Source organism: Nannobrachium achirus, assembly GCF_963921795.1.
Source record: "Nannobrachium achirus genome assembly, chromosome: 8".
In the NCBI taxonomy this organism is placed as follows: Eukaryota; Metazoa; Chordata; class Actinopteri; order Myctophiformes; family Myctophidae; genus Nannobrachium; species Nannobrachium achirus.
The window spans coordinates 45,295,216-45,310,455 of NC_137817.1; the positions used below are offsets into that span (position 1 = coordinate 45,295,216).

Here is a 15,240-nt window from a genome sequence, read left to right on the forward strand (position 1 = left end):
GCCAAGCCATGCTTCCTCCACCCTGCCCCGTGCCGCTACGACCTCTGGGTGTTTGGACCACAGGGAGCTTCTGGTTTTGTACTGGTACTACACTGGTATTACACTGGTCCTAATGACAAACCCCTTTTTTGGAAGATGGTGTGAACAGTTACTCAGCTGTTATATGGGTCATGACCAACCTTTCTACAACATTTTGTGCACATTTGTGCATCTATATCAAAGTTATGCACCTTTTTATGATAGGCCACTCCCATTGCCACACCCCCTTTTAACCAATTAACATGAACATGCACACACAGCATGCAACATTTCAGCTTCCTATCACTAAAACTGTCGCTGCTCCACTAGTGGGAGAAAAGATCTTTTAGCTTCCTCTGTTAAACTCGGCAGTTCTCTCTCTCTCTCTCTCTCTCTCTCTCTCTCTCTCTCTCTCTCTCTCTCTCTCTCTCTCTCTCTCACGCACGCACGCACGCACGCACATACACACAGTGCAGGTGCATGTATCCTGCCTCTTCCCCAGTTTTCACAAACCATAGCTCAGGGTGCTTAACCTCTGACCTTTAACCTCTGCCATCCGGTGGCGGTCCCCGGCCCCCACCTGCCCAGCAGCACATGATGGCTTTTCAACATGAAGGCAAGATGATGCACATACTGACACACGCACGCACGGACATACCGTCGTTGTCGGGTGGAAATCTTGTATGTCCAAAACCCCCCTTTTTTATTATTTTAAAACCGATTTAAACTAGTGAAAATAACCAATCTACAAGCACACAACGCCTCGCACCGCGAGGGGTTGTGTGCTTGTAGATCGGCTATTTTCACTAGTCTTGTGAGACAGTCTTGTATGATGAAGCAGGGCTTTACGAAAAAACATACACATTTGAAACTTGGAGATACAAGGTTTTTGCCCGACAGTGACGATATATAGATAGATAGATAGATGCCTTTATTATCCAAAGGGGGGAAATCAGTTGCCCAGAGGCAGCACAGCAGTATAAGGTTATTTACAAAGTTACAGAGAAGTAAGAAAAAACGATAAAGAAAACACAGGCAAAAATACTCAAAACTACTAACACAACCTAATAGTGCAGAGTGTCCAAAGGTCAGTGCGATATAAGAACAAGTAGAAAAAAGAAAGAAACAAGAGAGGGTGACACAGCAAGACACACAAGAGCACCCTCCCTGGAAGGTCCTTAGAGGTCAGAGTCAGTGCAACTAAAGTTCCAGTAAGAAAGGCTATATACAAGGCAACTTTATTTGTTGAGCACAATTCAACCACAAGGCAACTCAAAGTACTCGAACCCTCAACATGAGGAGAACGTTCGCCAAAAATGGCAGATCTACAAGAAAACGTTTGGTGTAGACAGGAATAATAAGGATATGTCTAAAGCAGTCCAAACTACACTGTTTCACTAAATACTATAGGGTTTACTTGCTTAAGAAGACACATTTTAAAGAAACACCTTATAGAGACGGTAATTGAAATTCATTTGAAAACATTTAACAAAAGAGTAAAAGACATTTGATTATGTTAAGACTTCAATAAAAGAAAGCAGCAAACAGAGCAGCTTTTGATTTAAAAGAACAGAGGGCTTTCTGGGAGTTTGTTACTGGCAAATCTGGCTAGGCATCGTCAAAGAAATTAAAAGGGAAAACAGCGCCCTCTGTTCTCAAGAGATTAGTTCCTGGCTAATGTGTGGCCATTGAAATGCAGGTCCATGACTAGGCATGACTAGGCCTACATCTAGTTTTCTGGCTTGGGTTGTGGTCTTCATCTTCAACATTACCGACCCGAGCTCTGACTTTTAATCGCTTCGTTCCTTGGCTACAAAAAACTATTTTACTTGTTATGTCTTGACTCTTTATTTCATTTAGGAAAATTATGGCACGTCCAGTCCTTGATTTGTTCAATGTTCAGCGCGCGCGCACGCACACACACACACACACACACACACACACACACACACACACACACACACACACACACACACACACACACACACACACTGCTCTCTGCCCTGCAGGTCAACAGGTGCTGGGAGACATTGATGCACCTGGTTCTTGTTAGGCTGTAATACTGCATTTCACCAAGAGAGGGGGTAGTGGGTTTATACTTTGGTGACAGTGTCTATGCACGCGTGCAGTGTGTGTGTGTGTGTGTGTGTGTGTGTGTGTGTGTGTGTGTGTGTGTGTGTGTGTGTGTGTGTGTGTGTGTGTGTGTGTGTGTGTGTGTGTGTGTGTGTGTGTGTGTGTGTGTGTGTGTGTGTGTGCAATTCATGCATACGTCTGAGAATTTGTGTTTATGTTCCAGTCTGTCCCCTGCATGTGGTTGGTGTGCGTGTGTGTGTGTGGGGGGGGGGGTAAAGTAGACCAGGGACAACTCTGAACATGTGGTGAATGTGGGAGAGGAGAGGAGAGGTGGTTGAAGAGAGAGAGAAACAGAGTGACAGAAAAAGGAGGGCAAGTTGTAGCCTATCTGCTCCTCACATTTGCTCCTTTTGTCAGTTCCAGCTGGACGGAGTGAGGGAGGAAGAAAAAACTATCAGAGAAGGGGCGGCTGGATGAAGAACACAGTCAGAGAGAGAGAGAGAGAGAGAGAGAGAGAGAGAGAGAGAGAGAGAGAGAGAGAGAATGAAAGAGAAATTGAGACGAAAAGGAGAAATTGAAAACCACACTTTAAATGTTATTATTAATAGAAAACAGAACTTAGGCCTATTTCAATCACAAAAAAAAATATTTTAACCACTTGAACCCTATTACACTTAATTGACAGTGTCCCACAGGGTCTATACTATAGGCCCCCTCCTGTTTTCACTTGATGCCTGGTTGTTATTGCAATCAGTTCTCTCCGTAGGAAGAGAACATATGAACACCAATGACAATCCAATCCCGTTACCATCCAACCTGAACACATAAGAGCGGTAACACTTACAATAAGCGGTAAATTCATACTACATTGGTGTCACTTAATTAACACTTAACTCATGATTAACTATGCATCGCCATAGTTTTGCCTAACTAATGTAGATTTACTGTAATTTTATTTACCTGATTTTCGGTGGCGGCATGGGTTGTGTGCGCGGGTGTTCCCGTCCACAACCGTCGAAGGTCTTTTCTTTCACGCGGAGAAGATAAAATAGAACCACAATCATCAGTTTGTACGTTATGGTCTATAGAAAACAGGCCGTTTTGACCAAACGGGCGATATGGGAAAAGAAGTGGAGATATAGGCCTATCCTTGTTTCTGCTGCCAGGGTGACAATTCAATGGGAGCCGGAAGTCTGCAGATGTAGTATCCGCGAGGAATCGATCGGTTACCATGGTAAGCAGTTAACACGTCCCTGCACGTGATAACGGGGCCGCGGCACTCCCCTGGGGGGAATCATTATCACGTGTGTGGTCGTGTTAGGCATTAATTCATCATCATTAATTCATCAAGAAATCCTTGTTTTTTTCAATTCTTTGTTTTTAGTTTTTATTATTATCTTAGTCTTAGCCAGTCTTCCTTTTAATGTAGCACTTTGAGATTTGCTTCAAATGTAAAGTGTGTTACAAATAACATTTATTATTATTATTATTATTACCCTTATTATCATTATTATTATTATTCAATTAATGTTGGAGTACCTAGAATTAATTAGTTAATTAGTTCACATGAATTCATATGCAACCATATTATGGGCCAATTTGTCAATGTTTCTTTTTTTCTTTTTTCTTTCTTTCTTTTTTTTCGGTCACCGAGTCAACTCACTAATCCTACTCGCCTATGAGCACTCATCCTGGGCATAGAACTGACTGGATAAAACAGATCTAAAAACAGACCATGTACGACCCATATTATGGTTGTATATGAATTTATTTGAACTCTGAACTAACAGACTTAATTAATTGCGACCGATGTAACTTTGTGACAGATCGTCGTGGACTCACTTCTTGTGCACAAAACTGGAGCAGGGGTGGAGTGTCACAGGCGCGCGCCCGGGGGTCTAGTGGTGTCCAAGTGCTGGACGATGGTGGCACCTGCTGGGTCCAGTCACACCTCCAGGAATTAAAAATGTCACAGCTTGTCCGCATGTAGACGTGAAGCCGTGTGTGTGTGTACACGTTTTACTGTCTATTGGTTGGTTCCCTTGACACATCACTGTGACATCACAGGTGATATCACAGGTGACATCACCTATGTAAAAGTCCATACCGGTATATGGGTATTCCCCAGAAATGATCCCTTTTATGCCCATATATGAAGATCCCTGATGTCATCGATATGACTGGCCAGATGGCCAAGACATGGCCCGTATTTGTGTGGCTGGTTCAGATAGGGATCTCCATGTATGGGCATAAAATATATTGTATGTTGTGATGTCATGGGAACCACTCTAACAGATTCCCTTTTATGCTGATATATGGAGGTCCCTGATGTCATAAATGTTAAGCCCATATCTAACAGGACTTCATATGGGAATACCCATATATGGAGGAAGACAGCCCATATCAGAGCGGCTGGTTCAGACAGGGATCTCCATGTATAGGCATAAAAGGGTACTATATACAGTACATGGATCTCCATATATAACTGGTCCGATATACATCACTGGCCAGATGGCCAATGATGTATCCACGAGTTTCCAACGCCCCATAGTGCATTGCGCAGACGCTGTACCGAGCTTCCGGCGCCGCAGCCGAGTGTGATCTACAAGCTCACAACAGGCTGCATCTGCGACGCGACGAGAGCTTGTATGTCTGCTGTTAAACCGGAAGTGTGGCGCAAACAGGTCCAAATAATCTCCAGTAAACTCCCGCGGAAACAGGTGGATAGGGCGAGGTAGCATGTTGCCCTGAGGTGTCTTACTAGTGATAGTTAGGCTACTTAAACATTAATTGAACATTAATTGATGAAGGCAAAGACTTTGTGATGAATAAAGAAGAATCTGTCTTGGCCATATATGGATTCTGCTTGTGTGGTATGTGGCTGAGTGGCCTCCATATATGGGCATTCCCATATATGGGCACAAAAGGGATTCTGTTAGTGTGGTTCCCATGACATCACAGTGATGTCAGAGTGTGATGTCAGAGCGGAAAACCCATTCTGTTAGAGTGGTTCCCCTGATATCACATTGATGTCAGAGAGTGATGTCAGAGCAGCAAACCCATAGACTGTAAAAAAGTGTACTCGTCCAGACAGACGGAGACAATGACATACTAAACTAATGATGTCAACACGCAATGTGATCACCACATCATTATTACATCAGATGCAATTGTACTTTTAAATGGGGTTAATGTATTTTCAAACACAACACCATTCAGCAACTTATAGGAACGAATTGCCTTACCTTTAAACAAGCTCTTCTCTAAATTAGTGCACTGATTCACAAAGTGGTGCTGGTGTGTGAAATGTTTCACTGGACGATAGATCTGAAAGGAGGACCTAGGATTTTCTACCATGCTGCTGTGGTAGTCGGACACAAGCTGTACTCATTTGGAGGATACAACGGCTACCAGAACAGGGGTCAGATTAAAGTCCAAATCTTCAACACATTGTCTTTGCGTTGGAGGAAGTTGCCCCCAGTGACAAATGGAAGAGGACAACATCCCTTGGAGGTTCCCTCCAGTCGCTATGGCCACACAGCTGTGCTCATAGAAAGGATTGTCTACATCTGGGGTGGAGGGTATCCTTACTGCAATGTGCTTTATGCCTTTGATGTTGACACCCACAGCTGGTTCAACCCCAATATTTCTGGGAATATTCCAGAAGCAAGGCGCTACCACTCAGCCTGTGTCCTGGGGAAGGTCATGTATGTGCATGGAGGAAACACCCAGCTGACTAGATGGACTAATGTCATAGACAAGTTGAACACCACCATAATGGTCTGGTCTTTAATTAACACCAGAGGAACTCGACCACCTGCTTCAGCAGGTCACTCTGCCACCATCATCGGGACGAAGATGTTTGTATTTGGGGGATTTGGATGCGGCTACTACCACAGCATCAGAGTGTTTGACACAGAGACCAACTGCTGGCTGAGCAAGCCTTCTGGACACCTTCTCCCAGAACAACGCAGTTGTCATTCAGCCTTTGCCTACAATGGAGAGCTGTACATATTTGGTGGCAGGGCAGTGAACCAGTCCTTAAATGATCTGTGGAAATTCAGCCCAGAGACCTTTTCCTGGAAGCAGGTTGAGCCCAAGGGGAAAGACCCCTGTAGGATGTTTGGGATGTGCTGTTGCATGGTGGGAGATTGTATTATCATCCATGGAGGATCCATGAAGGATCCATGGTGCTATGGAGGATCCAAAGGAATCAACCTCATTTCTGTTGACCTGTACATCATAGAATTAAATCCTAGCCTGAAGATGTTATGCAAGCTAGCAGCTAATCATTACGGTCTGGAGATGTCTGAACTCCCACATGACATCAGGTGGGAACTGGCAGCCATGACATAGAAAGAAATGACATAGCCCGCACCATGCACACGCACGCCCGCACTAGTTGGAATCACGCTAAGACACCCTACTGTACCCAAACAAAAAAACTGCAAAATGTCGCGTGCGCATCCATGAGTCCCAAAAGTGTGCTCCCCTTACCGGCGACAAAGTTAAGCACGGGTGATCACTGCCAACCCCTAGCAGCAAGGACGGCAAATGACTGAACATGCTCAGTTCTTCATCAACGCTTTATCGACAGCAAGCATCTCTTTCCGACAATGTCGGCAGCAGACGGTTTCCGACTTCTTCCGTCGCCGAATCGCGTCCGAATCTGCGCGGCGAAGAGCCACCTTTACACCAGGTTGTTCTTGCTCATGTAGAACTATTTCTAACAGCAAATTCAAAGTTTTCGTGGCTTTGTAAGCTAGTGTTTCTAAGTTTCATTGTGACATAGCTGTTTACACATTTCTAATTGTTTGCAGTTCTTAGTTTTGATTCATTTCACACTTGCAAACAAGTGTAAACAAGAGTCTGACGCCAGTGAAGCCCCTTTGAGTTGAAATGCATTGAATTGGAGGGATGAATAAATGCTGGTAGAAAGTAAACTATATGAAGATGAAGCAATGAAGGGCATGAATAATAGAAGTCCATTGTCTTTTCTTTTGGCATTATTACGAAAGTATTTTATTTGTTTTCCCTCCACACACTTTCAATAAATACAAAATACAAACTGGCATCATAATTCATAACAACAACACTGATAGAAATCCATAAAATAACACTATAACAAATACTGAAATGTATAAAAAAAACAAATAAAACAACAAAGAGATGGCAGGGGACATTAAAAATGAATGTCCTGGTGGCGACTCACTGGAGGGAAGACATCCATGAATGTTCTATTGAAATGCATCAGTGAGCTCTTTCATGTGGATTCTGTTCATCTCCCTGCAAACGCGCCACGTTATTATGCGGTCGTATTTTAATGAAAGGGCGGGCTGTGTGTTGAGGGACCGGCACGTGCTAGAAACAATGCTTGTTTGAGCTTTTGAGGGTGTGTGTGTGTGTGTGTGTGTGTGTGTGTGTGTGTGTGTGTGCGTGCGTGTGTGTGTGTGTGTGTGTGTGTACTGTGCATGCATGTGTGTTTTATAGTTTCTTGAGCCCCACCTTGCCACCCAGCAAGTTTATTGCCTTGTATGTCTGCACAGCGGATTAGGGGTACACTCTACGAGTGGAAAACACACACACACACACACACACACACACACACACACACACACACACACACACACACACACACACACACACACACACACACACACACACACACACACGCGCGCGCACACACACACACACACACACGCACACACACATACATACACACACATTGACCATCTCCTAATTCATATTCCATAGTACAATGTCAGCTTGATGATCAGTTCGTAGAGCGCCACCATTGTGCGACAGAGTACAAATGAAGGCCGAAGCCTAACTCAGGCTGTACTTCATACAGAAGTCCTGTCAACAATAATCAACCAGAACCGTTTTACAGTCGACACCATGTTCACCTTTCCAACCAAACACAGCCATGTCCTATGCTAGAGAATATGTTTTTTTTTCTTCTTCTTTCTTGCGTGTGTTTTAGCGAAACGGAACAGAACAAAACAAAACAGAACGACGACAAAATTAAAAAAATAAAACATGAACGCGAACAAAAGAGACGAGTGCAGGAGCAGGAGAACGAAGAAGAAGAGGCAGCAAGGTAGAGCGTTTCGTTCCGTCCCCGGCTCCCAGTTCCAAAATGGCTTCCTTTTATTTTTGTTCTCTTTCTCGAAGCGAGAGTCTCTGGAAAAAGAGAAACTTTCTCACGCTCTCTCTCTCTCTTTCTCTTCTCTTTATTATTAAGCGTAATGTCCTTTCTTCCTTCCTCCTTCTCTCCTTCGTCGGTGTTCGTTACAATCCAGAGGCTGATTACAGGGTGGGCATGGGGGGGTGGGGGGCCTATCCCACTGTATCCCAGTGTGCAGGTCTGGGTTCAGCTGAACGGGAGGCAGGGTGGAACGGTGGGCAAGGAGGGGGGAGGGGGGATTAGAGTCCCAGGCTCAGTGTCTCCAGCTCCGCCTTTTGTCTGGAATCTTCTCCTCATCCTCTTTGGAATCTATGGTTAAAAAACAAGAAAATAATCAATTTAGTACAACTCAATTCAAGGAGGCATGAGAAAACAAACATTCATTGGTGCGCGTTGGTCGTGCGCGCGCTGTGTATGTGTGTGTGTGTGTGTGTGTGTGTGTGTGTGTGTGTGTGTGTGTGTGTGTGTGTGTGTGTGTGTGCGCGTGTCTCACCTATACACTCGGGACAGCACTTGCCCTCTCTGCGGATGATGTTGCTGCACGTCAGAACCGGACACTGTTTTCTCTGACACTTTGTTACTCCATTCTGGAAAGAGAGAGAGAGAGAGAGAAGAGAGATAGAGAAGGAGGTTAAATACATGAATGCTTCTCCTAGTGCAGTGAATCGACTCGATATATCCAAATAAAGACTTTTTTTTTGGAATATTTCATTGAATGCGGAATGATCCGCATGTATCTACAATATCGTTGTTGTCGGGTGAAAACCTTGTATGTCCAAAACCGTTCGTTTTGCATTTTTTCATTTTAAAAATGATTTAAACTAGTGAAAACAGCTGATCTACAAGCACACAATGCCTTGCGGTGCGAGGCGTTGTGTGCTTGTAGATCAGCTGTTTTCACTACTTTTGTGCAACGGCCTTGTACGATGAAGCAGGGCTTTACTTTGTGAAAAAAACCTACACATTTGACACTTGGAGAAACAAGGTTTCCACCCGACAACGACGATATATGATTTTTTTTTTTTTTACGGAATCACAGAAACTAATGAAAATGTCCACAATATTCTCATTTTTCGAGACACAGCTGTAGACCAGATGGACTCTCTCTCTCTCGCACACTACTACTTACATCACACCAGCAGTTGATGCACTTCATCTCTCCGACCACGTGCACGCGGGGGTGCCAGTTGTCGCTGTTCTGGTAGTAGTTCTTGCCAAAGCGGCATTGGCGCGACGCGCCGTCCGCCTGCATCAGCTCGCCGGGCGCCGCCGGGGAGGCAGCGGCCGCGGGCTTCTCCTCCTCGGGACACTCCTTGCAGCAGTCGGTGGGGTTGCGTCGCACCGGCCGCGCGCACTTCAGCGCCGGACAGGTCACCTTCTCGCAGTGCACCTCCCCTGTCGACCCCTAAAGGATAGCGGAGGAAGAGAATTTCGGAAGGTTAGGAGGAGGGAGAGTTTGTTGGGAAAGACGCACTTTGTGGTTCGAATCTCGATAAGCCGGTGGATCCCAAACTTTTCAGGTCGAGACCGGAAATAGAGATTATAGACGTTTTGCCCGGGGACACAAACTAGTCAAAATAGCCGATCTGCAAGCTTGTAGATATTTATTTTTATTTTCACTACTTCTCAATTAGTAGTATTTTTTATTTATGGAACTTCTACAACATTTAAAAAATGTGTAATTAAAAAAAAATATATCTTTTGTCATAAACGAATCCCTCTCGAGTGTGAGACAAGCACAAGGGAAGGTGGGAGCAAGAAAAGCTTGCGCCCCCTTTTTCTTGTTGGCGGCGGTGGCGGTATAGCTTTACCTTGCAGGTGCAAACGGCGCACTTTATGTAGCCGAAGGGAGGTACGAACGGATGCCACGTGGTCCCGGGGGCGTGCATCTTCTGGTCTCCTTCAAAGTAACAACCTAGGAGAGAGACAGAGAGAGAGAGAGAGAGAGAGGGGTCAGCGAGGATAAACTGTAAAAGAGCTGAGTCATAACAAGTTAGCTTGTATCTGCAGGCAAGAACAGAGAGACAGAGAGAACGAAGAATCAAACACAGAGGGGAGAGCTTTAGGAATACCAACAAAGGCTAGAGGGGGAGAGAATGACGGAAGAGAGAAACCGCCAGGCAGAGATGAACTGAGAAACAGAAGGCATGCGAGAGACATGCACTAGAGCAGTGGTTCTCAAAGTGGATTCCAGGGACCCTGTAGGTTCTTTTATGGGGGTCCAAATTGACCCATACAAGTCTGTAACGCTGACAGTGTACAAATGGAACCAAATGAACCCTAACAGGTTCATTTGGTTCCATTTGTACACTGTCAGCGTTAAGGGGAGACCTTGAAATGTACAAGTTTGAGAAACACTGCACTAGAGAGGGAGAGCCAGAGATGGATTGAGAGCTTGCATAGGCAGAGAGAGAGAGAGAGAGAGAGAGAGAGAGAGAGAGAGAGAGATGGCACCTACCTTCAGGGTGTTCCTCTGTTTTCTCGGGAGCTTTGGTGTCCTTGGGCTCCTTCCTCTCTGCACAGGAAGAAGGAAATGGCGACATAAAAAGGGATTAGTTTTCAACTTAACGACTTCTGCGGGAAGCCCCCCTTCGAGACTGACTGCGACCCACGGGATGAAAACAAGCAGCAGTGCCTAAAGACGCACGCTCACATATAGCGTTAGCATTGGTTCCACAAGCTACAGAGACTTATTATTATACACAGAATCGCTCTCTATGTAAGTTTCTGTCTTTTCGGTCTCTCTTTCGCTCACCGTCACAGATGGGGCAGCACTTGTCGTCGGGCTGGATGGTGCGAGAGCAGGTCAGAACTGGACAGATGAGTGGATCACAGATGACTGTACGCTTCTATACGGACAGAGAGACAGACAGAGGAAAAGGTTATCATTAGGACATCACAATGCATTTTTTACATTAGTATGAAGAAAAGAAACCTAAAAATCATTCAGCATAATTCACAAAACATGTTCATAGATCCTTCAGCCAACAAATATTTCGATTCTTAAAGAGGAAATAATATTTCGATTCTTAAAGGGGAAACTTGGCCGATGTTTCACGTGTATCGTTTCTTTTTCCTTTGTTATTACAATTCATTATTTTATTTACGAATGTTACGCCGCAAAACACACAACAATACAACCCCCCCCCCCCACCACCAAATCCCCGAATCCCCCTTTCTGTTCGCGAGGAGGAATGCGATCTGACGCAACGTGCGCGAAATGACATGTTTAAAAGCGCCTTGATAGATCCTTAGCGTCGGCTGCCAGCGATTTCACGGTGCAGGACCTCGCAGCGCAGGAACGCGGCGGAAAGTGATATATTTCCATGTCACGTTCCCACCTTTAAGAACTCCACAGTGGCTTAGGTCAATTTCAGGAATGCAAGCAGTGATCAAGAGCCATTCATTACAGTAATCCCCAGCGCTCGCCGCTCGCAACGCCGCCGCGCTTGATCTGAGACATGTGTTTCCTTTCTGTATGTCGTCGCTTCGGGTGGAAACCTCGGATGTCCAAAACCGTTCCATTTTTATTATTATGTTAAAAAAACGCGTTAAAGCGGTGAAAATAGCCGATCTACAAGCGCAGTTGCGGTTGCGCTTGTAGATCGGCTATTTTCACTACTTTCGTGCAACGCTCTTGCATGACGAAGCAGGGCTTTCATTTACGAAATAACACGCTATTTTGAAACTCGGAAGTTGCGAGGCTTCTGCCCGACGGTGACGTTATGGGGGCTAGCGGGGGCCACGGAGTCTCTTTTTTGTCCCTCCTTTTACCTGGCAACTGCAGGAGAAACACTTGTCGTAGTTGGGGGTCCAGCGCGAGCCGTGGGCGTGGTGCTGGCTCTCGAAGTGGCACGTGTGGGGGTCTTTCTTCAGCTCCTCGGGGTCCCGGGACAGCGACACGGACACGTCGCCGCCCTCCGACGCCGCACCGTCGCCTCTCCTGGTCCCGAACTCGCAGTTGTTTGGTATGTGGACCTATGGGAGAGGAAACATAAAGGAAGGGTGGAAAGAAGAGAGGTAAGGAAGGAAGGAGAAGGTTAGGACATTGCGGTTGATTTGTTGACCATACCTGACCCGTTGCCGGTGTCAAGCTGACATGTTAATTGCTCCTAAATGGAGCATTCAGCTCCCTTTGCTTTCTGCTCGCCTCACCGGGGGCAGATGGCTGTTTATGTGTTGGACCTGTTTGCGATTAAAGCGAAGCTGGACCCTGCTGACACTGTGTGTGTGTGTGTGTGTGGGGGGGGGGGGGGGGGGGGGGGTTTAGCTTACAAAGACCAGAACACCTGCAAGCATGTCTTTGTGTTAAAAAACTGCCCCGGTTCCTTGAGCATGTGTGTGCGTGCGCGTTGTTGTGTCTTCTTCACACCCCAATAAACTCTCGCTTCTCAACAAAACCCTTGGCGGGCTGGCCTGCCGAACACCTGCTAGTGAAAGTGGGTCTGTCTTATTTGAGTGTGTGTGCGTGTGTGTGTGTGACTGTGACTGTGGGCTCAAGTGCTACTCTAAGTGAGCAATCACGCACACATAAACAAGGTCCAGAGGACACTCTCCCTCACGGCTGCCCTTCTCCTGAATTTCACACCTTTTTACCTCTCTGCTCTGGTTCTTGTCGTAACATGCAGTCATCATCACTAAATACAAAGACTAATCTTGCGTTATATATCTATAAAAGAACTTTTTCTGTAGGGAAGAAAAAGACTTCTGCACGTCACTGGAAGTGATTTCTAGAGAAACGACTTAACTGTCACAGCAGAAGTAATAATATTGTATTATTCTGCCCCTAATCAGATGTGGATGTGGTTCTGTCACAGGGTGGTTTGCTCTGATCGGAAACACTCTTCATGCAAATTTTTTTTGGGGGGGAATAGTTGTTCATTCAACTCAGGCTGCCGTGTGTCACAGACGCAATGAATGATTACAATACGCTGCCCTCGCATCACTGCGGCCAGGGTAATACATCAAAAAGGTTAATCATAGCCGTCAACGAGCTGAACTGAATAGGAGGGGGGTAAATTGTCTTCTTCGCCGAGCACTTGGCCTCCGATAAAAATGTACCTTGTCAAGGTTGCATTACATCGATTTCATGCTGTAAAACGGTTGTCCTGTTAAGCGGTAATACAGTTGTTTCTCCGAGAGTCAACGGTTACTTGTTTTAAAATGGCTATAAGTCACGCTTGTCTGATTCGTGGTTGCCCGGCATGTGGGCGAGGTGTGAAACGACGCTTCTGCGCCGTTGTAACCCTGTTTTTTATTGGGGGTTTTCTTATTCTCAAAGGCTCACCTTGCCGCGGATCTCTCCTCTGGGGTTGAGCTTGGTGCTGACCTGGATGAAGGCCGTGCCTCGGTCCAGGTGTCTGAGTAGGTCCATGCTGATGTCCTTCAACACTCCATGGGCCTTGGGAGGAGAGGAGAGGAGAGGTACAAAAAGACAGCATAAGAAACGATCGGGAAAAACGATTGTTTTAGGTGAATGTATGTGTATACGCGTGTGTGTGTTTGTGTGTGTGTGATTTTGTTGACTAAAACTATGACGGAGAATGTTCGTCGACTACCTTTTTTCACAGACAAAAACGCAATGAAAACTAGATAAAAACTAAGCTATGATGACAATTTTGTCAACAACTAAAAACTAGACTAAACTGTTGGGGAGGGACTAGTGGAGAAGAGATCCAGTAGAACTAAAAGACAAGTCATTTTACGCTTGTTTGCGCCTGGATGTTGCGACAGCAGATCTACAAGCTGTGAGCTAGTAGATCTGGTATTTTTGGCATGCAACCCAGTGTAAAATCTGCCCTTATGACGCCATCAAGGCCCATTAAAAAAACAATTCAGTCGACGAAACCAACTGTCGATTTATTCGACTAAAACCGTATGATATTTAGTCGACTAAAACTACTTCAGATGACTAAAATATGACTAAAACATTATCAAAATCTTCCGTCAAAATCAACACTATTGTGAGCGTGTGTGTGTGTATGTGTGTGTGAGTGTGTGCGCACGTGTCCACATACCTGTGAGCCGTAGAAGCCGGTCAGCAGCCTCTTGTGCGCGGCGCTGCGGTCGTCCATCTCGCCGATCTCGGCCAGGCCGTGGAGGTGCGCGCTGACCGTGAGGTCGTCGCTCTTGCTGAGCCCGGTCACCACGATCTCGTAGTGCAGGTGGCACTGCTCGTCCACCGACACCCAGGCGTGGCCCGCCGTGCCCGTCCTCACCGGGGGGGACACAAAGTGGCCCGCCAGCGTCACCGGGAGCTCTGATGGAGCGAGAGAGAGAGAGAGAGAGGATAAGGTTATTAGGCCTGAATTAGTCTATTAATCAGGGTCAGATTCAAGCCATAGAGATTGAGATTGTGATTTTTTTATATTGCAGAAGGACACTTTAACCCATTTATTTTAGAAAGGCATTCGTGCCTCTTTAGATTTTAACCACTTTAACCGTTACGAGCTTGTAGAGCTGCTATCAAATCTAAATCACAACAATTTGTGCAAATCTTTGAATATATATATATTTTTTAAAGCGAACATTTGTAACTCAAATATTTGCTTCTGGGGAGTGGGTCCATATTTTGAGATAATATATGTATAGGGTCCTTGACATGAAAAAGTTTGAGAACCACTGATTCATAGAAACATTTTTTTCAAACCCTTTAGAAGGATTCAGAAGGCATTTGTAGAATCGGGGTTAATCGGTGTCAGATTCAAGCCAAAGAGATTGAGACTATGATCTTTTTTGCGGAAGGACACGTTAAGGAAAATCTATCCGTCTGTCCAGTCTATCTGTCTTCAGCGCTCTCTCTCTTCTCACCGTGTCTGGGGGCATCCAGGCCGCTGTAGAGCAGCGCCCTGATCTGCCCGCGGAGCTCGCCGTCCTGGACGTGCGCCGTGGCCACGTTGACGAACAGCTCGTTCTGCAGGAACATGTGGATGTGGCGCGCCTCCATGCGGCTCCAGCTGCCG

General features: G+C 45.7%; 1 protein-coding gene across 1 annotated transcript in view; it reads right to left on the minus strand.

Annotated features, from left to right (window-relative positions):
* Positions 1-8,028: 8,028 nt before the first annotated feature.
* chrd (chordin) overlaps positions 8,029-15,240 on the minus strand; it is a gene marked incomplete at its 5' end in the record, with an annotated part of 24,361 nt that continues 17,149 nt past the window's right edge. The window contains 10 exons of the mRNA XM_080732316.1: positions 8,029-8,587; positions 8,772-8,865; positions 9,408-9,683; positions 10,090-10,193; positions 10,737-10,793; positions 11,034-11,127; positions 12,053-12,256; positions 13,566-13,679; positions 14,296-14,537; positions 15,089-15,240. The exon at positions 15,089-15,240 is cut by the window's right edge and continues 128 nt beyond it. Of these exons, the coding sequence (XP_080588442.1) occupies positions 8,532-8,587; positions 8,772-8,865; positions 9,408-9,683; positions 10,090-10,193; positions 10,737-10,793; positions 11,034-11,127; positions 12,053-12,256; positions 13,566-13,679; positions 14,296-14,537; positions 15,089-15,240 (1,393 nt within the window). The 3' untranslated portion in view covers positions 8,029-8,531. The remainder of the gene's footprint in view (positions 8,588-8,771; positions 8,866-9,407; positions 9,684-10,089; positions 10,194-10,736; positions 10,794-11,033; positions 11,128-12,052; positions 12,257-13,565; positions 13,680-14,295; positions 14,538-15,088) is intronic.